Source organism: Equus przewalskii, chromosome 7, assembly GCF_037783145.1.
Source record: "Equus przewalskii isolate Varuska chromosome 7, EquPr2, whole genome shotgun sequence".
Taxonomy (NCBI): Eukaryota; Metazoa; Chordata; class Mammalia; order Perissodactyla; family Equidae; genus Equus; species Equus przewalskii.
In genome coordinates, this window is record NC_091837.1 from 70,055,757 (window position 1) to 70,080,873 (window position 25,117).

General features: G+C 41.0%; 2 protein-coding genes, 1 long non-coding RNA gene and 2 other non-coding genes across 10 annotated transcripts in view; 3 read left to right on the plus strand and 2 right to left on the minus strand.

The window, feature by feature from the left end:
* ACAA2 (acetyl-CoA acyltransferase 2) overlaps positions 1 to 5,786 on the minus strand; it is a 31,515-nt gene extending 25,729 nt beyond the window's left edge. Inside the window, exon 1 of the mRNA XM_008514692.2 lies at positions 4,898 to 5,786. Within this exon, the coding sequence (XP_008512914.1) occupies positions 4,898 to 4,913 (16 nt within the window). The 5' untranslated portion in view covers positions 4,914 to 5,786. The remainder of the gene's footprint in view (positions 1 to 4,897) is intronic.
* Positions 5,571 to 5,714, plus strand: LOC139084981 (small Cajal body-specific RNA 17). The gene has a single exon (XR_011542918.1). It is a non-coding gene; the product is annotated as a small Cajal body-specific RNA 17 (non-coding RNA).
* LOC103547458 (uncharacterized) lies at positions 5,645 to 11,281 on the plus strand. 2 transcript variants are annotated; one of them, XR_011542739.1, is made up of 3 exons: positions 5,645 to 6,110; positions 7,566 to 7,621; positions 9,366 to 11,281. It is a non-coding gene; the product is annotated as an uncharacterized lncRNA (long non-coding RNA). The 2 variants fall into 2 exon arrangements; XR_011542740.1 differs by lacking the exon at positions 7,566 to 7,621.
* LOC139084978 (small Cajal body-specific RNA 18) lies at positions 5,793 to 5,862 on the plus strand. Its single transcript, XR_011542915.1, has one exon. It is a non-coding gene; the product is annotated as a small Cajal body-specific RNA 18 (non-coding RNA).
* A 53-nt stretch (positions 11,282 to 11,334) lies between the features above and the next one.
* Positions 11,335 to 25,117, minus strand: part of MYO5B (myosin VB) — a 348,390-nt gene continuing 334,607 nt past the window's right edge. For all 5 annotated transcript variants that reach the window (XM_070630194.1, XM_070630195.1, XM_008514690.2 and 2 more), the window contains 4 exons: positions 23,968 to 24,253; positions 23,177 to 23,351; positions 21,707 to 21,787; positions 11,335 to 15,496 (listed from right to left, as the gene is read on the minus strand). In XM_070630194.1, the coding sequence (XP_070486295.1) occupies positions 15,344 to 15,496; positions 21,707 to 21,787; positions 23,177 to 23,351; positions 23,968 to 24,253 (695 nt within the window). In that variant the 3' untranslated portion in view covers positions 11,335 to 15,343. The remainder of the gene's footprint in view (positions 15,497 to 21,706; positions 21,788 to 23,176; positions 23,352 to 23,967; positions 24,254 to 25,117) is intronic.

Sequence of the window (25,117 nt, forward strand, 5' to 3'; positions counted from 1 at the left end):
GACAACCCCAAATGCTGGTGAAGATGTGGAGCAATAGAAACTCTCACTCACTGCTGCTGGGAATGCCACATGGTACAGCCACTTTGGAAGACAGGTTGGCATTTCTTATGCAACTAAAACTAAAGGTATTTTATCCATATGATCCAGTAATCCTGCTCCTTTGCATTCACCCAAATGAGCTGAAAACTTACATCCACAAAAAAACCTGCACAAGAATGTTTATAGCAGCTTTATTCATAATTGCCTAAACTTGGAAGGAACCAAGATGTCCTTCAGTAGGTGAATAGATAAACAAACTGTGGTACATCCAGACAATGGAATATTATTCAGCAATAGGAAGAAATGTGCTATCAACTCACGAAGAGAGATGGGGGAAACTTAAACGCATACTGCTAAGTGAAAGAAGCCAATCTGAAAAGGCTCCATGCTGTATGATTCCAACTACATGACATCTAGAAAAGGCAAAACTAGAGATGCAGTAAAAAGATCAGGGGTTGAGGTTGGGGAGGGAAAGAGGGATGAACGGGTGGAGCACAGGGGAATTTTAGGCAGTGAAACCACTCTTTATCACACTGTAATGGTAGATCCCTGTCTACACATTTGTCAAAACGCATAGAACTATACAAAACAGAGTAAGTCTTAATGTCAACTATGGATTTTAGTTAGTAATAATGTATCAATATTGGCTCATCAGTTGTAACAAATATAGCACACCAATGCAAGATATTAACAATGGGATATCAGGGTAAAATAAGGGGGTATACACTAATGCTCTGTACTTTCTGCTCAGTTTTTCTATAAACCTAAAACTGCTCAAAAAAATAAAGTTTATTAATTAAAAAAAGGCAGATAGAAAAAAATATGGCAGAACCTCAAGGACTGACAACACAACTGGCATCACAGAAGGAGAGGAGAATGGGTTAAAAAAAAATCTGAAGGAATAACAGCTGAAAATTCTCCCAATTTGATGACATACATTTACAGATCTGAACTGACAAGAGATTGTCACATATTGAGGTATATGAGCTAGCTATTCTGGTTTAAACCTGATTCAGCCTGAACTAAAGAAGCCTGTATTGCCTATCAAACATACATTGTACATCTGCTTTAACCATTAAAGTAAAGCATGCATTAAATATTATCTCAAAATAAGAGTGCACTCTGTTAAGATAACAATGCATACTTCCCCTCCCACCAAGCCAGTATCAGCAACACCCCATCTGTAAGCCAGTAGTGGTACTTAGTCCTGAAGATTAGTTCCCTTTCCTGGACATCAGGGTAACGTTGGCCTGCTAATCTGCAACTGAATACCTCTTTGAAACATTGATGAATATGTATCCTGGGTGTGTGTGATGTATGCTCTTTGTTCTAAAAAGGTATAAAACTGTACAGAAAACCATGCTTCTCCAGGATGCTTTCTTCCTTTGTGGAGACTGCCTTCAGGGTTAACAGTCCTGAGCCCGACTCAAGTACAGGTCACTTTATCTCTCTTATCTCTAGAACGGTTATTGATTATTTGTGTCAACAAAGCTCAGTAAACCCCAAATAGAATAAATGCAAAACACACACACACACTCACTCACTTTGGGTCAACACTGTCAAACTTCAGAAAACTAAAGATAAAGTGATAATATAAAAAGCCAGAAAAAATTGCACATTCTATATATGGAAATGATTCCAATGACCACTGACTTATCAGAAACAATGTAGGCTAATTTTATCTGTCTATCCACATACTTCCTTTCATGAGTTTGTTTCCTATACTTTATAATCTCAGAAAGCATTTTTGTGTGGGGAAGTGCTAATGGTGAAATATGAGATATCTACAAAAGAGTGTAGGTGTGAAATGAAAACAAAAGCAAGAACTTGCCCTTTATTTATAACATTTCTGCTTACTTGGTGCTCCCAGATTGTAAATGTCAGCTTGAGTAAGGCTAACACCCAACCGATGCAATTGTTTTGAATGGGGAAAATGCTACAAAATATATTTAAAAAAATAACCTGGAATGTGCAGCTACAAAGACTAGGTAATTTAAAGAGTTTTTTCTTGTAATTTCATAAACTGGATATCATGTTAATAATTACTTGATCTGGTGTCAACTTTATGTAAATGTCAAAAGGTCTAAAATTTAACAATCTTTAACAACAAACTAAAATCTTGCTTATTTTAAAAGGCTCTGAAAATTCAGAAGCTACAGATTTCCAAAGACAGTGAAAAGACATATTAATCCAGAGCAGGGTGAGTCAGAAATGCCAAGAAAGGGCCTGGCAAGGTGTGCTCATGTGACTGTACAGCAAAAACAACAATAGAGGATAAATAGTTCGGAGTGCTGCCTTCCTTTTTATCACATTGTTAGGTAAAAGCAACTGGGATGGGTGCTAATAAAAAACAGAGGACTGCTTCTTGTTGACAGAAATCTGGTAAGTTAACGACAATCTTTATCAAAGTCAATTATGCTCGCATTCACATCTGTCCTTTTCCCTCCAATAATCAGTTACATCTTCCTCTCTCTTATCCTGTAGTCCTGCAAGCCCCTGCTACTCCACTTTAGAGAAGTGCCTATCTACAATGTATCCTAACTAGCCTATACAACAATCACCCTTTGAAGCTCAGGCTTGGGTTGTAGTCACAGCCTCTAATTATCTGTTAATAACTACTATCACAGACAAGCTATTTTGCCTTTCTAGGCATCAGCGTCCTCATCTGTAAAACAGAGAAAAGGGTAAAAAAAAAGGATCACTAGTTCTACCAGCACAGTAAACTGTATCACAAATTTATAAACTTTATACTTCCTTAGTAGAGGTGTTAGTGTACATTCTTTTTCTTTACTGGGTTCATAGTTTTCATCAAATTTTCAAAGGGGTTTGTATTACAAGAAAATAGTAAGAACCACTGATAAAATATTAAACAGAAATCAATAGAAGTATTATTTTCTTTTTAAAAAGTTCATTACAATGCAGGTTTGGTTTTTTTTTTTTGGCTGAGGAAGATTCACCCTGAGCTAACATCCACTGCAATTTCCTCTTTTTCTATGTGAGTCACCGCCACAGCATGGCCACTGATAGGTGCATGGTGTAACGGTCCACACCCAGAGTTGAACTCTGGGCCTCATGAAGCAGAGCATGCTCAACTTAACCACCAGGCCATCTGGGCTGGTGCAACACAACACAGCTTTTAAATGAACTGGGTTTTCTGAACACCTTGTCTAGAAAAAAAAATCAATATGCTGTTTATTAAGTAAATGTAGTAAACTCAGAGTTGGAAAGAGCACTGATGAACTAAATCCAACTGTACGAAACTGGATACACTACCCTCTGTCCTACAATACCTGCTTTTCACTGGAACTATTCACATGCCATTTTGGCTCTCCAGAGCTCCAGATCCCCTAACCAACTGCCTACCTGACATCTCCACTTGAGTGTGTCAACCTTCTCTTCCAAATCTATCCCTTCCCCCATTTTCCTCACTCTGTAAGTGGTACCATCCTGAACACAATTCCTCAAACCAGAAACATGAAGTCATTCTTGACATTTCCTTCTCATTGACCTGATACATCCAACCTCTCACCAAATTCTATCAAATCCACTTCCAAATCTATCCCAAATCATTCCTCCCCCTTTCCCCAAATCCACTTCCCCCCACTGGAATCAAAACCATCATGTGCTGTTGCCTGGACCTCTGCATTTTTTTTTTTAAAGATTGGCACCTGGACTAACAACTGTTGCCAATCTTTTTTTCTCTGCTTTATTTCCCAACCCTCGCCCCCGCCCCCGCCCCCGCCCCCGCCCCCGCCCCCGCCCCACCACACACAGTTGTATATCTTAGTTGCATGTCCTTCTCGTTGTGGGATGTGGGACGCTGCCTCAACGTGGCCTGAGGAGCGGTGCCATGTCCGCGCCCAGGATCCGAACCAGGGGCCGCCCCAGCGGAGCACGCGAACTTAACCACTCGGCCACGGGGGCCGCCCCCTGCATTAGATTCTTAAGGGGTCTGAACTTCTCATTGCTACATAGACAGCCTGATAGCCCTGAGTGGAAATCACATCCTGTCTTTCCCCTACTTTTAAAGTCTTCCATTGCCTTCCACTGAATTTAGAATACCTCCTTCTCGCCCCCCGCCCCCCTTCACAGAGCCCGCAGGACCCTGGACTACCAGGCTGTTGGGTCTTAGATCTTGCCAAGAGTTTGCCTACCCCGCAGCCTCGATATAAAGTGCTCTACCTGAATGTTCTTCAGGGGACACATTAAACAAGGACAAGCTTTCACACCCTTAAAACTAAAATTCCATTGACTGTGACTTTGTTACGAAAAGGGAGGTGTGTATTTTTTTTCTAAAGTTAACCCTATAACTTTTATATTTAGTGACTGTACTTTCCTGCGGTCACTCAAAAGGATGGAACGGGGAGGGAATAAGGCAGGTCTTCCAACAGAACGCCACCAAGCATTTTGGGGGAGCAGGTTACTCGGGCAAAAATCCCCTGGCGACCCGCAGAAAACACCCATTCCTCCCCGCGCGCCCTGCCCACCCCGGGACCAAGTCCGAGGCAGCCGGGCTCGTCTGCGACGCCTGCTCCCCCCAGGCCGCCTCCCGCTTACGGCGCCGGCCCAGGCTTCCTACGAGCTGAACTCCAAGGAGATAGGTCTCCGACGCACGAAGAAGCGGAATGACCCAGAAGCAAGCAAACCGTGGCTCGGCTCTCAACTGGAAATGGCAGCGCAGTCACTGTCACCAGTGCTTTGCAAGTACGTTTTCTCCTTAAGTCCTTCCGGGCTGGGTTTTGTCAAGTCCCCTTTAGGGCTCATGAGACGCCCCCGACTCTCCGCCGAGACCGGACGCGAGGCCCGGCAGGGGAGGGCAAGACCCCCGGGGGAAGAGAGGCGGGGCCGCGGCGCTCACCTCGCAGCAGGGCCATGGCAGCGCAGGAATTCTTCTCCGCCGACGCAGAGGGCGCCCCCCACCGCCACCCGGTCTTTAACAGCAGGGGGCGGTGCCCCGCGAGGCCACGACCCCGCCCTTTGCCCGACTTTCCGTCCGGCAGCCCCGCCCGCGGCTCCTCGCTCTGGAGGCTCGCTGCTGCCCTCTGCGCGTCAGCCCGTTGGAAGCAAACGTGCCAAAACGGGCCTCCGGCTTCGGGCCTTAGAGAGAGCGTTCCTTGAGAGCGGACTTTTGCCTCACCTTCTTGTTTTGAGAGACTTTACCTCTCTGTTTCCAAGTCGAGAGAATGATCTGACTCTACCCTACTCATCCTATCCCTGGTCTCTAAATCCACCCCCGACAACGAATTAGCGTTTCCCTTGATGGCCACCGCGGATTCTTTTGGAAACATGGGACTACGCGTCCGGACGCCAAGATTCCAAAAGCGGAAGTGGTTTGAGGGAGGGTGGGCGTGGGCGGGACACCGAGGACGGCGCGAGAGGATTGGCTGAGCCGCCGCGCAGGGCTGCAGTGGGTGGCTGCGCAGACCAGGGGCAGAGGCCGAGGCCGAGGCCGAGGCCGGAGTCCCTTGGCCGGTGTGGGGGCGGTGAGGTTGGCGTGTAAGGGGTGCTTAGTTTGTCGTAGGGCAGGGTTGCCCCGTGGTCCCCAGTGCAGCTCCCGGATGAGCTCGCAGTATTTTCCTTATATGATCAGGCCCCACTGCTGGCGGCGCCGCTTGCCTGGAGCCTGAGAGGATTATGAAAACGTGTTGGGCGAGGTGGGGCCAGGGGACCGGGGGCGGGCAGATGAGGGGCAGCCGCTTAGGCTAGAGAGGAGGGAGGTTTCGGGAGGCCTCTGCCACTGTGACTGTGAGCCCTGGTCGATGATGACGTGACCACTGCGCAATCTGAGTTCTGGGAACCATGATGGAGTGTGTACTGAGACCGGGCGAGCAGGACGCGGTAGATCCGCAGCGCGGGGCTCCGAGGTGGTCCAGGCTGCCTCTGGCTTGGTTCGCGTGGGGGTGGGCAACTTGACTCTGGTTTAATCCTTTTCTTCTTTGTGTTACTTTGGTTTGAGGGAATGTGGGAAAGAGTCAATTCAATACAGAAGTAAGTTCCGAGGGGTATTAACTTTAAAAAATACGTAAACTACGTTTTCACAGCAAGTATCTGTAGTCAGTGGAATTCTGATGGTGAGTAGTGTTAAAAAAACAAAACTCAATGGAGTAAATTTGAACACCTAAGTGGCTTTATTAGGCGATTCATGAACTAGGCAGCACCTCCTCCAGCAAGCAGAGAGACACTCTGAGGAGTTACACGAAATGGAAAGTTTTTATAGGCAGAAGGAGGGTGGGGCAAGCAGGTATTAACAAAAGAAGAGAAAGGGTTATTTTTATGCCAGGACATCATCTTGGGGGAAGGGAACCACAAGAGTTTTATCATGGAGATTACCTCATTGCTGCTAATCAGGAAATTTCATATTGACTGTCAAAGGTCACATTCCTGGGATAGGTTGAAAACTGCCATTAAGTCTTGGTTTGCTGTCACAGGGGCCATTTTTGGGCCTATTTCTTTTTTTAACAGTAGATCAAAGCTTGCCACATACCAGAGGACCGTTTTTTTCCGCTTGCATCTTCTGAATGACGAGTGATGATAAAAGCTGGACACTGTGCACCCAGCATTGTGCCAGGCACTCACGTACACTGTTTATATTTGTCTACCCAGGTCATGTAACAACTATTATGTAACATAGAATAACATTGGTCAACTGAAATGAAGAATCTAGGTGATATTAGTGAGGGAGTTACTCAATAATCAGTGTGAGGAGGTCGAACCCCTGGAAACAGTTCAACAGAGCACTCTGATGGAATTGCTCTGAGGTCTGAGTTTAAATGCAGCTTAGATCTCTCACAAAACAGTGTACGTGCAGGGAAGAGGAAGAGGAAAAATTTAAAACTAGATTTCAAAAAAAGGGATAGAGTACATCTGGGCTTTTCTCTAGATTATACATTGAAAGTAACATAAATAAGATCTCCTTGGTTGTACATTAAACAAGTTCAGAGATGCTGGTGTTATTTCTGAGTGGAGGGAGGCAAGGACCAGGTAGTTAATTATTCCCTCAGTCTCTAAAACATGCAGCTGGGAAATGTGAGAGCGAAGTTCCCCTTTTATCTTTCCTGCTGTGGATCTGTCCAGCTGGTGTCTTCAGTCATGAGGTGTGGGGTTGCAAGGTTATTCTGACACAAGCTGAGGGTGGACTGTGTGGCTGCGTCATAGTACAGCGTGGATTTTTATTGTACTCACTTAAAGCAGTTTGCTTGCTAGATTCACCTGTTAGGCCACGGAGAGGGGTCCCAAAAATCGGTCCACGCATATACATCAGACAAATCCAAATTGAGGGACATTCTGCAACCTAATTAAATAGGTGGGGTTTTCCCATTTTATGGATGAGAAAGCTTAGGCCAAGAGAAACCAAAGAACTTGCCAAGGCCTCAAATCTAGAAAATTGCTGAAGTAAAATTTTGAATACTTGATACGCAGAAGCCAAGGCCCACATTGTCTCCAGAGCTTATGGGATGCAGAATATAGGAGTGGGGATAGAAAAACAGACAGGTAGCCTTAACTAAGGTGTATGTTACACAAAACAGGAAAGGAGGTGACTCTTCTTTGGAGGAAGAAATAAAGTATTTTGGAAGAAACCTTGGTAAGGATAAATTTCTATACTTGGCAGTATATGGTAGCTTAGGTTCAGAAGCTTTATTTGCTTTTTGGGGGACTGGGTGTGAGATAAAGTGTAGTTTCAGGTAGGTGGAGAAGTGAGTCAATATTGTCATTCCTAGATCAGCCCTTCTCAACCAGGGTTCCTACAGAAAATGATTTGAGTAACGATTTTCTCAGTTCTCTCAAGGAGGGTACAGAGGTAGCCTCTTTATCAAGAAGGAATGTCTTCCTCTCCAGTTTCATTGGCCTGAATTGAGTTGTGTGCCCATGCCATAGCAGCAGAAGCAGCTGGGAAGAAAGATATCTGGCCTTTTCAGCTTCTGTCTTGGAAAGTGGGCTCTGCCAGTAAGGATAGAATCTGGAGAAGGCTGTTGGGTAGGTGACCATCAGTGTCAGCCACAAAGGCCTTTATTAGCAATTACATAGTAGACTTTCATACAGCCTACACCCTCTCATATTGCATATCGACATCTCTAAATTGCTATGGTGCATTTGGATTTTCATATCTTAGCTCATGATTGAGAATTTGGAGCTCTAGCCTTTTGGCACTACCTGTCAATCAAGAGTTCTGCTTTAGCAGTGTTCTCTCTTTGGAACATAGCATTGTTTGTCTGGTTAGTAGACATTTGGTCCTGTCCAAAATGTCTGTGGACACGTTGGGTCCATGCCAAAAGGTTCTTGAAATTTGGTCCTGTCCAAAATGTCCATGAGCATATTTGGTCCATGCCAAATGGTCCTTGGCAAAAACGTCCATGCATAGAAAACATCCCTCGGTTCAAATAGCTCATAATGTTTATTTATACTTTTGGTTTGTAGGATTAATATATAAAAAAATACTGTCATGTTTTATTGACCCAATAATTGTGTTGTGGCTGTATTGCCAATAATAACCCTTGTTTCCTCGGTAGCCTAGTTGGTAATGGCACATGGGGTTAATAGATGGGTGGGGGTTTGAATCTTGCAGAAAAGCAGGATTTATAATAACTATGTGCACCAAGGAAGAGTCCTATAGTTAGAGAAATGCACAGAGGACAACAAGTCGAGAATGAGATCTTGGGGTGCATGGTGCATTAATATCATTAATATGTCACTGGGCATTTGGTTGGATGTAGCTGGGTCTTTCAATAAGGGTGGAGTTTGAAGGGAGGAGCTTGGGTAGTGAAAGCACTGAAATAAACACTTTACAGAGCATCTCGCTTGGGAGGCATGAGAATGGGTGTGGCTCTCCTACCACATAGCAGTCAAGTGTAATAGCTGCCATGAGAGGGATACCGGGCATCTAATTAACCTCTCTGCAACTATCCCATCACCCAGGGTTAATTGGCAGTGTTTCCCTTGAATGATGTCCTATAGAGGTATGATTGCAGTAGACTGAAAGAAGTGTCCACCACTATTTGGAGAGGTTTTAGTGGGTGTGACTCCCACACTTAGCTGCCAATCATTGTGGACCACCATGCCCTCAGTTGGTGCCTCCCTACTGGTCCACCCTGGCTGAACTGAGTGTTGAATTTATAAGACATTAGTAAGGTTTCCCTTACCAGTAAACCAGTGACCATCAGTTAGATGGCTACAAAAGAAAAAAAAATAACCGTTCTTCTGTTGCTTGGCAATACAATGTCTTTATTTGAAAATTCTCAGCAGAATATGGCAGAAATATTATACTCACAAAATGAAAAGCCAAAATTACATTATAATGGTTTTGGTTACTGTTTCCATCCCTTTAACAGAGATAGGAGTAAAAGGTACCCGTGCTGTGAAGAGAGAAGAGTCTGCAATGCCCAATGCACGACTAGGCAGGATCTGGATGACATTACAATCATTCAAGATGAGATAGGAAAACATTAGCGCAACGTTAGTTTGAAGGGGAAGGAAGGAAAACCCTGAATAGGTTAAAACACATGCAGAAGAAGAGTCAAATGTAATGCCATCTCATGTACTTCAGAGAACCCTCCGTGATATTCATGATGAAGAGGTCCTGTTAATCCTACCAAAAAGAAACTTACTAAAGATGCAAGTAAGTAGAATTCAAAACAGACATCTACCTCCACACCCAACTTCATTGCATGGAATTGAAATTCCAGAGGACTACAAAGTGACTAGACGTGGAGAACAATTTTTTATCCATGATTTCGGTGCTCAAGATCATGAAAGAATTCTTATTTACAGAACTTATGACAGTATTCGATATTTAAGTGCCAATACCACATTATTCAGTGATGGCACCAACACAGTTCACTCAGTTATTTACTGTGCATGGTATAGTATTGGGTTATACTATGCCATTGACTTACACTTTACTATGAAAAAGTGAAAAGATACAGATGTATATATGTGAGGAAGTACCTTCACTTGCACGCGAAAGAAACCTCAACATGAACACGTCATTGTGCATGATGAATTTTGAGATTGCAAATATGAATGCGATTTGACTACTCCTACCAAATGCACAGTAACAGGATGTTTGTTTCACTTTTCACAATCACTGTGGCGAAAAATATCTTCTTTAGGTCTAACACAAGTATTTGACAATGGAAAGTAACACCTGTAAGTGTGCATCCATGTTGTTTGGACTTTGATCTGTGCCTTTGGAAGATGTAAATGAAACTTTTGAGTATATTGTGGAGAATGCAGAAGAAAATTTAGATGAACTAATGGGCTGTGTTGAGAGAGTATATATCAGTGGAAGGCATGGCAGGGGCAAAAGAGGATGAGAAGCTTCAAGATTTCCACTAGAAACTCAAAATATTTATACAGCAATACTGAACAGTGGTCACAGGATGAACAATGCAGTGGAAGGCTGGTATAGCAGATTTCAAAAGCTGATGGTAGTGCCTCATCCTTCAATTTGGAGATATTGGAGTGTTAAAAGAAACAGCAAAGCGATGAACAAGTTATCGCCCAGGTTCTTGGTGGTCACACTCAAATATGGCCACCAACTTCACAATAGCAACAAAATCAAATTTGTATAACAGAAATTGTTAGCAGATATATCAAATGTAAAGCCAATAATCAGGTCAATATATACTTGAGAGCAATTGCTCGTCGACTTAAGAGTAACCCTGCCAAACTTCATGACGAAGAAGAACAAATGTGAAATCCAGAATTCATCATGAATTACATAAAATAATGTAAGTAAAATTTTAATGAAGTTAAATGTATTATTTAACGAATCATTGGCCAAATGTCTCAATGGATGTTTAGGACAGGAACAAATATCAAGGACCTAGGACATTTTCGGCATGGACCAAATGTCTCCATGGACGTTTGGGATAGGACCAAATATTGAGGACCTTTTGGCGTGGAGCAAATGTCTCCATGGATGTTTTGGACTGGACCAAATGTCTTGCAAAGGTTTGTGCAATTGCTTTGATTTGTTATTGAATTCAGTGTTAACAGTTATCAAAAAGGAGTGGAAAATAGACAAACTAAAAATGCTGCTAAGTGAGTGTAGTGCCTGGCACGTGGGAGGCAGTCAATAATTATTTGTGACATTGAATACTACTACTGATGATAAAATTGAAACCCAAATAGAATTCTTTATGTGAGCCAAAATCAGCACATTTTATCTTAAACTGACACTCTGTGAACTTAAGCCAGTCAACTGTGTATTTTGTAATGAAGAAAATAAAAATTAGAGAACATATGTGAAGTGAATTATGCCTAAATGTGAGATACAGTGGAGGAAATAAACAGATCTTTAGTTATTAAAAAGTATTTATTTCCACAAATTTTTATCCACAGCTGAATATTACAGTGACTAATACCAGTATTTTGCTATAAACAAAGATGTAGTTTACAGATTTGTTCAAAATTGGAAAAATATTTTTATCAGTAGTATTTCTTCTACAATGTTAGATTCAGCCCTGAATAAGATGTGAACCCCGTCAGAGGAACAGTCCTTTATCTAAACATCAGTTGGCAAAATGTTGTATCCAAATCTGGATTATTCTGATACAATATCACTTTAGAAAGTAGCTCAAATTCATTTCTGATTGATCCCTTTTATTAGAATTAGAAATTTTTTTTTAGGAAAAACAATCTTTAGTATCTAATGACCTTTACAATAAGGAAAAAAACACAGTCCTATGTTTTATTGTCATTGGCATCAACCTCTAATTTTCTATATCCCTAACTCTCTAATTATGGCACCAACGTGTACAAAAAGTGAATTATGACTATTTGGCTTCATGCAGCAAATTAATCTGAGAAACTTACCACAGAGAAATACCTATGATGAAAAACTACAGGGTCCGGCCCCATGCTGTCACATTTTAGTCACCGTTTAGTCCTACAGGCACTGTACAAGTGATTTAATACCCCTGCTGCTTTGGAATTAGGTCAAATGTGTGAAAACATTTAAATTTACTATATGCAAAAGAAATGGATTCTAATTTATTACCATAATCTTAGTACATTCATTAAGGCTCTAAGTAAATATTTATGAATTGATGGTAGTAGTGTTAATTTTTTTCTAAGTTTTTCAAGTTTGTAGTTTTGTCTTTTGTTTTTACAAAAGGCTTAAAATTTAGTGTAGGAATATCAAGGGAAGAAACTCCTATTAACATGCTCCATGGAAAGGAGGAAAAATGTCTATTTTCCTTTGGGTCTCATCTACTTGCCAGCTCCCATCAAGCTACCTGTAGCTGTGATGGCACAGGGACAATGCATGTGGGTTATGTGCTCATCAGCTTCAGCAACAATTATCCATTAATATGTCCATATGCACATTACTATAGGTGAACAGATAGGTCCCATTTAATACTCAAAACACAAATTGTTTAATCTATAAATATTTGATTCTTGAGTAATCTTTAAAATGCTTCTGATGTCTCAAAAGACAAATCAAAACTCTACCATGATGTTATGTTGAACATTAAAATTCTTCCCACGGCAACACTTATTTCAGAGAAATAATTGATGTCAGTTATCTTAGTAACTGCTAAAGGCACCGAGTGAGAAAAGTGTCAACTAGATTTTAAATATTGAAAAATAAAGATATCTGGTGCAGAGCTGAAATCTTTATGTTGAAATAAGTTAGTCATTACTGATTTCATGAAATTGGAAAATGTTTGAGTTGAACTGACTTTTAAAAAATGCAAATATTAATAATGCTAACAAAAGATTATTAAAGTTTCCCTAAAGATGCTTCTTCCAATCTCTACGTGTTAAGTTAAATAGGGCAGATCTAAACATTTAAGTAACCAACTACTATATTTCTTTATTGTTAGTGGTCCCTAAAAGACTGTTTGTAAAGTATTTCTAAATTAAGTACAGCTCCAGTGAAATACCTTTGTCTTTTGGAAGAGGAGAACTAAATCTGCCATTCCTTAGGCTAAGGAGACAACTATTCATAAGGTCCGACCCCTCATTTATTCTAATTGCCAAGCTTTTATTCCAGTCTTTGGCACCTAGTGATTAACCGACCAGTGACAGCAGAGAGGTAGTGACCCAAAGAGATCTAGAGAATGAGCGTTAAGACAGTACGTACGTAAGGACAGTAAGCCATTGCATTTAGGGAATCACTGCTTTTCAAACTCCTTAACACTCTAACAAGGCATTTTTGGTTATCTTGAAGATTTAGGACAGTCCTTACATGCAAGACTCATTTTTAAACTAAAGTGCAGTAAAAAGCAAATTATGGTTAACTTTAAAAAGAGGTAGCCACAGACCCAATTGGTTTAGACTGGCCTTCCAAAGTCAGTGTGTGGGTTGAAGGGTGTGTGTTGTGGATGTCCGATTATGTAACCGTAAGAAGGGAAGGCACAGCTCTGTGCAGACCCCCGAGAGAAGCCTGGATGTTTAATGTGGAGGTAGAGGGGATAATGCCCATGACGCTGATTTGGACATGATGGTCAGCAGTCTTCACCCAGGTGCTGTGCCTGGTTCTGCCCAGCGGGCAAGGAGAATGACTGAGGAAGCTGAGCTGTAAGGACCCAGTACACAAGACTTGGAGGGCTTGGAGTGTGTTGTGTTTCCAAGAGCCTGATGAATTGAGTGGCTGAAGAAGGTGGGAGGTGGTGTGTGTGTGTGCTTGCAATTCATGGGGAAATTTTATCTTCTTGATGTAATATAGAGGCTCTTCTGTGATTTGCAAACACCATCTGTTCCTGTCATGGGAACAGCATGCTATCATTTACCAGAAATATGGAAAAAAATAGTAAAAAAGGAGCATAAAGAATATATTGGGTTTTCTAACTGAATGCTTGCTTTTAAAGAGATTAGAAAAAAATTTATAAAAGCAGCAAACATAAAATCTGTTGGAACATTATCACTGCATACTCTTTTAGTCCTTATTTCAAAGCAGAGATATTTATGATTTTTATGTGGTAAATTTGAAAAATGTTGAAAATCACCTGAAAAGGGAAAGTTGACGTAAGCTATTCTCTTTAAAAAGAACACACACAAGGGGCTGGCCCTGTTGCCAAGTGGTTAAGTTCGCGCGCTCTGCTGCAGGCGGCCCAGTGTTTCGTTGGTTCGAATCCTGGGCGTGGACATGGCACTGCTCATCAAGCCACGCTGAGACAGTGTCCCACATGCCACAACTAGAAGGACCCACAATGAAGAATATACAGCTGTGTACCGGGGGGCTTTGGGGAGAAAAAGGAGAAAAATAAAATCTTTAAAAAAAAAAAAAGAACACACAAAAAATTCAAAAACTTTTGGATAATAATTTACTAATTCCTGAAGTGATTTTTTAAAAAGTTGTTCAAATAATCTGTTCCTTTACTATTTTGGTTATCTGGCATTTCTAGTGCATTCTGTGATGTTCTTAGTGGAGGTTTAATGGCAGTAAGGGATTGCAGGCTTTCATATTGACTTATTTGGTTTTTAATCTGTAAATAAAACAACAGTTGTTATTCTTTTCTAACACTTAGCTTATATAGATTTTTGTGAAAGTTTTGTTGACTCAGTAAGTGCATGGACTAGCCTTGGAAACAAAGAAGGCTGTCTTTCCATCTTGCTCACATTTTAGGTTTGGGACAGCAGCATTTTTAGCATAACTCATCCGTAAAGCCAAGACTACACAAAGGGTTTGAGCACATTAGGGACCGAGACTTGTAATTTTGCTTCAGAAACCACTACTAAAAATGTTTAGTCTGGAAGTCAATTACACCATGGTCTCTGCATCAGCAGGCATTAAAATTAACCTTTGGGATACTTCTCAGAAGGCCCAGGCCTGTATTTTCCTCCTCAAAACACCTCCCCACAAACTCATCCACACCTATGGTTTGTTTACCTGGGGAAACGTCACTCACTAAATGACAAATATATGGTTATTAATAGCATTATTTGTTAAAAGTCCTCGGAAGGCAATTTATACAATTTACATATTTTTATTTTACTTTGGACATTCTCCAGTTATAGGCAAAGATTAAAACTAGGCAGTTTCTCTTTTATAGTCTGGCACTGTTTATACGGCCATGGGGACTGTTTGGTGGCTGTAGATTACAATGTATATTTGTTTAGACCGAAATCATACTTAAAAAAAAAACTTCCACATTTCAAGTGTTTTTATTCCGAGCAGTAGGTACAAAAAAATAATGACAGATGTGTCTTATTCTGTATAGTTCAGCACTCTGCACAGGCTCTCAATCTCAGATTTGATGCACTTTTAGAGATTTAACAAATCCCTAAAATCATTTTATGGTATATGCTTCCTTCTTGCTCTCACTGGCCATTGAGCCCAAGTTGGAAATGTGCATTTTCAGACTTCATTGAGGAATTCCAGATTGAGACATGCTGGGATGTGGATCGAGTCCATGGTCAGAGAAGATGGATTAAATGGGAACAAAACAGGAAACATGTGCTTGAAGTCTAACAGCAGTTGCTGAGGGTCATTCCGCTCTTGTAGCTGTGCCTGTGGGGAAGAGTAAGATCATGTAAGATACTTCCTCCACCTAGAAATAGCCAGTTTAAGTGAATTCGCAAAAGTGAATTGGCACATATCGTGGAAATACTTCTGTTAAGATAATTAGGTAGGACTACAGCATCATGTGGTGTCCTATCCCTGAGATATTCAGCAGGGAAAGAAGCCCTGGTTTAGGTGAGTTGGAGATCAGATGACTTCAACCTTCCTCCTAATTCTAGCATTCTTTTAACAATTTTCCATCTAAGGGAGACTAGAAAAATATACTTCAGGTGCAAATCATGTGGAGAGGCAGTGTGATGAGCTGGTGAAGGCCATGGGCTCTGGAGGCAGACAGCTTAAGCTCTAATCCTGGCACCACCCTGGGCAAGTTCCTGAACCTTTCTATGCTTCATCTGTAAAATGGAATGGCAAGAGTGACATCACACAAAGTGACAGACTAGGAACTCCTAGGGGTCAGTCCCTCCACTGAAGTAACCACTGAGCTGGAAAAAGCAATTGGTATCAATTATCTCGGAACTCTGGACCCTGATTGGACACTGACAACAACCAGGAGAGTGCTTGATGAAGGGAAAGCTGCCAATCTTTGCCAAGAGAGTGGTGTGTGAGAACCAGCTACCATTCCCCAGTCTCCAGCCCCACTGCAGCTGTGGGGATAGCCCTCACACTCCTGGAGCAGCTGGCTGGTGCCAGGTCTGGCAGTGGGACTTTGTCCTCCATAAATTTGGGGTTGTATACTTTGGTCTGGCGGTTCTGAACGACTGGCACAGATGCTTGCCTTGGTTTTTGGCTCTCTTGGGATGCAGTGGCACCAACTGGAAGATTTAAAGGGATAGAGCTCCTCTCCTTCTCCCCTCTATTGGGAGGCAGACATTTTAGGAAAAGTATAATAAGTGAAATGAAAAATTTCAGTTCAATGAAGGAGTTCAACAGCAGACTTGAGCAGCCAGAAGAAATGATCAGTTAACTTGAAGATAAGGCAATTGAAATTCTCCAGTTTGAGGAGCAGATAGAAGAAAGAATGAATCAAAAAGTGAACAGAGCTTGAGGGACCTGTGGGACACCATAAAGCATACCTACATGTACATCATAGGAGTCCCAGAAGGAGAAGAGAGAGAGAAAGGGGCAGCAAAATATTTGAAGAAATAATGGCCAAAACCTTCCCAAATCTGATGAAAGACAGACACACACACACACCCCCTACACAGAAGCTCAACAAACTCCCAGCAGGATAAACTCAAAAAGGTTCACAGTGAGACACACTACAGTCAAATTATCAAAACCCAACATCAAACAGGGAATCTTTGGGGTTGGCCCTGTGGCCAAGTGGTTAAGTTTGCGTGCTCTGCTTTGGCAGCCCAGGGCTTCCCTGGTTCAGATCCCGGGTGTGGACATGGCACTGCTCATTAGGCCATGTTGAGGCGGCATCCCACATGCCACAACTAGAAGGACCCACAACTAAAATAAGATATACAACTATGTACTGGGGGGATTTGGGGAGAAAAAGCAGGGAAAAAAAATTTAAAATTTAAGAGGGAATCTTGAAAGCAGCAAGAGAGAAGTGATTCATCACATACAAGCCATCTTCAATAAGATTAAGAGCTGATTTCTCATGAAAAACCACAGAGGCCAGAAGGCAGTGAGATGACATATTTAAAGTCCCAAGAGAAAAAAACCTGGCAACCAAGAATTCTATACCTGGCAAAGCTATTCTTCAAGAATGAAGGAGAAATTAAGTCATTTCCAGATAAACAAAAGCAGAGGGAGTTATTTACCAGTAGACCTGCCCTACAAGAGATACTAAAGAAAGTCCTTCAGGCTGAAATGAAAGGACATTAGATAGTAACTCAAAGCCGTAAGAAGTAAAGAACACTGGTAAAGCTAACTACATAGGTAAATGTAAAAGTCAGCATTATACTTTTGCTTTGTAACTCTTTTTTCGTATGTGATTTATATACAAGTAGAAAACAAAAATTATAAATCTCTGTCAATGGGCACACATATATAACATGTGACCTATGACAATAACAACCTAAGGCAGAGGGGTGGAGATGTATAGCAGCAGAGTATAAATGTACTATTGAAACTAAGTTAGTATTACTTAAACTAGGTTGCTATAAATCTAAGATGTTAATTGTGATCACCAAGGTAACCACAAAGAAAATCACTAAAAAGTATAGAGAAAAGGAAAGTAGGTTTCAAAATGGTACGCTACAAGAAATAAACACATAAAAAAGGCAGTGATGGAAGACTTGAGGAACAGAAAACATATAAGACGGACAGAAAACAAGTAGCTAAATGGCAAAAGTAAATCCTTTATCAGTAATTACTTTAAATGCACATTTAAAGGCAACTAAAAGGCAGAGATCGACAGAATGGATTAAAAAAACATATCCATCTATATGCTATTTTACAAGACACTTTAGAGACACAAAGAGATTGAAAGTAAAACGATGAAAAAAGATATTTCAAGTAACTGAAAAAGAACTAGACTGGCTACTTTATTGTCACACAAAATACCCTCTAAGTAGAAAAAGGTTACAGGAGGCAAAGAAGGAAATTACATACTGATAGAAGTTTCAAGCCATCATGAAGACATAACAATTATAAATATATATGCACCTAGCAACAGAGCCCAAAATATATGAAGCAAAAATTGACAGAACTGAGGGGAGAAATAGTTCTACAATGATAGTTGGATACTTTAAGACCCCATTTTCAATAATAGATAGAACAAGCAGACAGAAGATCAACAGCAAAGAGAGGCCATGAACAACACGATACACCAGTTAGACCTAACAAACATACATGACCAAGTTGGAGTTATCCCCAGAAAGCAAGGGTGGTTCAACATATAAAAATACAAGAATATTGCCTTGTATGCATACAGTTATGTGCCGCATAATGACATTCTGGTCAATGACAATGGTCCCATAAAATTAGTACCATACAGCCTAGGTGTAGTATGCTATATCATCTAGGTTTGTGTAAGTCTCTCTATAATGTCTGCACGATGACAAAATTGCCAAATGATGTATTTCTCAGAAACATATCCCCATGGCTGAGTGAAGCATGACTGTACATACAAGGGAATGTTATTCAGCCATAAAAAGGAGTAAAGTTCTGATATATGCTATCACTTGGATGAACCTTGTGAACATTATAAGTGAAATAAACCCAACTCCAAAGGACAAACATTGTATGATTCCACGTATATGAAATACCTAGAATAATAAGAGACAGAAAGAACAGAGGTTAGCAGGTGCTGGGAGGAGGGGGAAATAGGGAGTTATTGCTCAATGGGTAGAGTTTTTGTTTGGGGTGATGAAAAAGTTCTGGAATTATACAGTGATGATGGTTATATAACATTGTGAATATAGTTAGTGCCACTGAATTGTACACTTAGATACGGTTAAAATGGTAAAACACATTTAAAAAAATGAGATGGGGAGAGTCCTCTCCTAAGATTGTGAGGATCAAGAGAATTAACATTTTGTAAAGCACACAGAACAGTCTCTGGTACTTGGTAAGTGTGACGTTTGCTCATGACTATCTTTATGACATGCTCCTTAGTTCCTTCTGTCTGTGCACACACCATCAACCTTGGAACCATGAACTCCAGGTAGGAGCTGTACTTCTAGAAAGGCCATTGAGACTAGCTAACTGTGAGAGTACTGTGAAGAGGAAAATCAATATATCCTGATTTTGTGAAAACAGAGGTCCATCCCAGTCTAACTTAAAGTATAAAAACTGGCTTTTCCTCGTTAGGACAAGGCACCATCATTGCTTCCAACAGTGACAATATTTTGATATGCTGTAACTTTCTAGAGGTTTCATCATTTCCTTGTCTTAGAGAAGACCAAGGGATATTACTCTGCTACACTCATCCAGTATCGGATGGCACAGCTGACTCATACTCAGAGTGCCTCTATTTCCCCTAAGGCTTCAAGCAGGGGGTGAGGTCAGTAAGTAAGCAGTAGCCTTTGAAAAGTGCTGGGGAATAGGTTTTTAGAATGAAATCAGTGTGAGGGTAGGATTGTGAGGTGGTTCTGCAGTGGCAGAGGAACCTATAGAGTTGAACCTGAATAATGAACGGAAAACACTGTTTAAATTTCCACGTGTCAATTTAAAAACACCCATGTGTTTGTTATCTTGAAAGATGGCCCAAAATTTTGAAGTAATTTTAACACTTTGAAAAATTAGTTTGAAATAATAGGAAAAGAAGTTTAAAAGAGGCAAGGACATTTAGGGACGAATAAGCAACCAGCTTTATTAATTTAAGATACCAAATGATGGCTCTGATGTGACCCTGGCAGAGCATTCTCTCTAGGATCACTGGCAGCTTGCACTCAGCTCACTTTGAGCTTTGCTGCATTTATTATTACATACCTATCACACAGCACATGAAAATGTACATAAAATGTGAAATGGCAGGAGGCTCTTAAAATTTTTTCACAGCACTTAAGGTCCTTTTATTTCTCTACATTAGTCAGATATATCAGTAGGCATTACTATTTAAAGGGTTTGAAGAAATTGTAAGGCATTTAGAGGAGGTTATAAAAATGAGACCAAAAAGAAAAGTTAATACCTATATTGTTACAATTCAGCAGCAAAAGTTGTGTATACATTTAATTATTCAAAGTTCACAAGGTAGTCATTTCACAGGAATCCTCTTGTGAATCCTTTGGTGAATTTAACAACCCCCTCAAATTTACATTTTTAAAGATCAGCATATTCCGGCCATTCAGCCCCAGCAAATGGTTTAAGGAGCAACTTGTGTTTATCCTACATAAGATATGTTTTAATATAGAGGATGGCGGGGATTGTTCCACCATTTCCTCTGAGCACTGTCTAGGGAAACAGAACATAAAACTATGTACACATCTTCAGAGAATATCTTACCAACCTCCATTCCCTTTTTCCTATGTCTTTAATTCAAGCCCAACGTCTGGCTTGGCGTATATTCTCTGACCTTTGGCCTGAATTCTCTTCTTGTAAACAGTGCCACTGTTGTTCAACTTATAAGCAGTTACAGCTCTCCCTCTAATACGTGTCTCAGATATTTAAAAGCAAATAAGACCTTCTAAACATGCACTTTGGTTTGTGTAAATTATCAACTCTCCATAAAATTCAGTAGGGGGTCACATATCTCAGTGGCTTCTTTACTGTCATCAAAGTCTTCCTCTCCTTTTGGCAGTTGACTGTACGTGTTTCCCAACTGGATCATTTCCATGAGCGCCTCTGCCTTTTGAGATGTCTGTGTTGGGGACTGCCTGCTTCTCTCCATGGTCTGCATCTTTAATAACCCACTGCATTTTCCCCACTGCCCTTAGGAGAACAACCTTCCATCTGACTTGGCATCCATCCCCTGACCTTGAGCCTCCATTCTCTACTTAGATATAATGCTAAAGTTAATTTATTCTTTTCCCCTTTCCCTGCCTTCTCCTCTGATCGCTTTCCCCGTTTCTTTTGATCCCTGTTTTGTATTGGCATCACTTCACTGGCTAAAGGGATTGTTTAAAAGTTTGAGACAGTATTATGTCTCCTCAAGGTGTTGCCCACATATAATAAGGGGAGAAATGTTCACCAGTTTTCTGAGCAATCTCGATGTGATTCAGCATTCTGGTGCTGTCAGCTACTCCTCACCCATAAACGTTAGGCCATCAGCCAAAATCACCTCAGGCTCAGCTTTAGGAAGCTCCTCTTTAAGTAAAAAATTCCCATAATCTTCAGAAAAAATAGATTTAACTAATCATTTCCCTAATATGTTTCTTTCAAGCATGTTCCTAGGGCAAGTATTATAAGTTCTAGAGAAAAGATTTAAAAGCTCTAATTGTTTTCTTAAAAGAATGTTTCTTAATTCATTTGGGGGTAGGGTTGATATTCTGCTTTGTTAATTCCAGTTGGTGCTATAGTTCAGTAACATGCTAGGGGCACATGCAATAATATTTAGACTGTGTCTCAAATCTGGGAGGCAGGGATTATAAAATTTCAGTCTTCTGTGTGTACGTAATAAGTTACTCATGGCTGATGTGGCTCATATTTACCTAAAGAGAAAGCCTAAGAATGTAGTCATTTATCCTATAATGTGACCAGTATTTCATTAATAAAGAGGAGCAAGGTTAAAAATCTCAACTTGTGATTTCCTTTATTAGTCTTAGACTAGGACTTTATAAAATTGATTAGTATTTTAAAACTTACCTGGATTGTTCGTATAAAGCCCACTGTTACTCGTTCTTCAAATTCATTCAGAGGAGTATAAAGGTTTAAAATTTTGACAATCTGTTGGAATAAAAACAAAAGTTTAGCACAGAGCTAAATAAGCAGAAGACAACTTTTGAATTTTAAAGAATATATGACATTGGCACAAGAGTAAAATCTTCTTTAGATAGAAGCTAAAGCTTAGATGGAGCTAGACTGACGCTCAGGAGTCTACGTTTAGTAAACTCAAGTCCATAAGCTTCGCTGGTAGATCTGAGCCCTCTTACTTCATTCCTACCTCCTACATATCCACCTCAACCCTTCCCCTATGCTCCATGGCTTACAAAATAATGAGGATTTTAGGAAACTGTTGCCTCAAATCCTCAGCCTCTAATCTACTAGTAATTTAGAGATTTCATCAGAAGAGTACTGGGGATCTTACTTTAGATTAAAAAGAAAAAAAGGTCTTAACCACACCTCCCTACCTCCCACCACCCTTCAAATCTATGAAGGAACAGATTTTTTCCCTATTTGGACAGAGGATAATCTACCTACTGTTTGGTGGAAGTAGCATGCTCAAATGCAAAGTACACTTATAAGTACACTTAGGAAAGTAAAATATACTAAAAAGGGGAAAACAACTTTGAAAACTTTTAGTACATTTGTAGAAGGAAGCGGTTTTCTTTAGAGTTTGGTATTTGATCTTTTAGTAGTTAGTGGAGGAGGTAAGGAAGAGTATGTTCACTTTGCAATACTGAGTTTGGAGTTTGTTGTTTTTTAGGTGCTGGACAGGGAGAAGGCATGTAATGTAATTTGGCAAGTGATTTCCTTGTGCTGGTCTCATTTTGTGAGACCACTGTGCAGTGGCCTATTTCTACATAGGCACATTCATGATGGAGGGCAAGGTGCCCTGCCTGAGGACAGGCTTTATCTTTTCATAGACTGGCACTATCTCTGCAACCGAATCCCACTATAATACAATTTTGGAGGGAAAAAGAAAGGAATATTTAAATGGCTCTAGGTTCTTACTGACTTTATTTAAAATAATGTAAATGGATTCTAGGTGAAAACGTGACCATAATGAAAGTATCATTGTAAAGAAAACTATTTGTTTAATGCCAAATACCTGATGCTGCCAATTTCTGGAAGAGATTTAAATTTCTGGGTGAGAAACATTACAGAATTCATTGTAAGTGTTTAAAAAAAAAGGTTTTTAACCTAAGCTTGATGTTTTGTGGGTTTACTACTTTCTCTTTCTAAGTAAGCAAGAGAGACCAGAAAGTTACTGGAAAATAGCGGCATCTGTTTCACAGACCAAAGTGGTCTTTGCTTCATCTGCTGCCACTTCAGAATTGTGTCATTAGGGTATATAAAGGCTGAAAGTGCAACCCTCAAAACCACTGGCAAGAACAGACTTGAAATGGAAGCTGGGCTTGAGCCCCATGGTTGATGGGGATCCAGTGACCATACCTGCTGGGTGCTGAGGGAGGTGCACAGCGAGCAGATGGCCTCAGCGTCCTCGGGGGTTTTCTTCTTCAACTGCAAGAGTTGGGCTGCTTGGATCAGAGGTTCCATGGTCTGAACGGCTCCACTCTGGTGGAGGTTTCTTCCCCGAAGCCACTCCTCAAGTTGACTTATATTGTACCTTAGACATAGGTAAGAGAGCTGTGTTAAGCCCGTCCTCCTGCTTCACTGGGATGAGCACAACTGTTGTGTTTATTTTGCAGCCTAGCTGCCACTAGTGTTATCATTCTCTTCACCTTAATTATCTCACATGGGCAAAAGCCTGAAAAGTGCCTGGCACTCAGTAACTTTTTGTTGAATGAATGGGTGCTTAAAATCAAGCAAAGATGAAGCATCTGAAGTGTCTGTATAAGTTAATGGGAAAAAGAGGCATTAAATATATTTAACTAAAACAACGTATATTTAACACTCACAAACATATTTATCCTTCTGTGTTAGCCTTCATGGCTCTTAACTCATTGCTTTTTCTCTCTGATCTATCCACATTGTATTTACAATCTTTAAATTAGAGTACATAAATGTCTTTAAGCTTTGAACTAATTTGTTTACTAAGTACCAACTCCTGTTTGATGAATTTCACCAACAAAAAGGTGTGATAGATTAGAGTCACATCCTGACCATGACAAGAACTATCAGTTAGATTGGGATTTCATTTTCAGAGACAAGTGTCTTGTGCTCTGAACCCAGCCGGTGTGTGCAGCCTCATCCCTGTTGCTGGGGCAAGGCGCCTCTCCTACCTGAGCTGCATGCCTGTGCTCCAAGAGCAGACGTCCTTCCGCAGGAGCAGGTTGTTGAGAGTCACCGCGTTGATCATGTAGAAGAGCTGTTTGAACACCTGCAGGATGATCTCAGGGTCCAGGCCCTGGTCGCACATGACTGTGTGAAAGGAATTCATCTGGCGGATGACAGCTTCCAGGCAGTAGGAGTTATCCCCATCTGCCATGCTGGAGGTGCGCTTCCGATAGCCAGTTGGCTTCACACCAGATAGACCCTGAATGCTCTCATTTTCCAACATGGCAGAAACTGAAAGAAAAGCATGATTAGAAGATCTGTTTTTGGATCAGTCAGATCATATAATACTCAGGGCTTTGGCAATGATACATCTAGAGGTGTACGTGTTGATATGCTCGGGAACTTACAGCATTTGGCATAGAATTTCTAATGTGTTGGTCTCTATATGGTAGGCCAAATTTTCACTTAAATGTACCAACTCAATTCTGTATTGGCTTCTGTGCCACGAGTCCAAAGGTTGAGAACTGAGCAACTTGAGTGTAGTCCTGGCCCACCCACTGACCTGGGCCTGGAGCTGACATCATCCTGCTGCTGTTCAAACAGCTCTTCTCCTGAGCTATTGACCATGTAAATATTAGGTTAGCTGGTCTGTCGTACTTATTGCACATCACCTAACCATGTGCCAGGCACGTTATGTTCAGTATTTCTTTTTTTCTTTTGAGGAAGATTAGCCCTGAGCTAACACCTGCTGCCAGTCCTCCTCTTTTTGCTGAGGAAGCCTGGCCCTGAGCTAACATCCGTGCCCATCTTCCTCTACTTTATATGTGGGATGCGTACCACAGCATGGCGTGCCAAATGATGCCATTCCGCACCCGGGATCTGAACTGGCGAACCCCGGGCCGCCGAAGCGGAATGTGCGAACTTAACTGCTGCGCCACCGGGCCGGGCTGGCCCCTCAGTATTTCTTTTAATCTTCCAACAACACATTTACTGATGAAGAAATTGAGACATAAGGAGGTTTAAATAACTTGCCCAGGGTCACACTGCTAGGAAGTGGCAGGGCCAGGAATTGAACACAAGTCTGTCTGACTCTAGAACTGGTGCCATTGATCACCACATTATTCTGAGTCATGAAGTATCCCCAGCTCTCCCTAT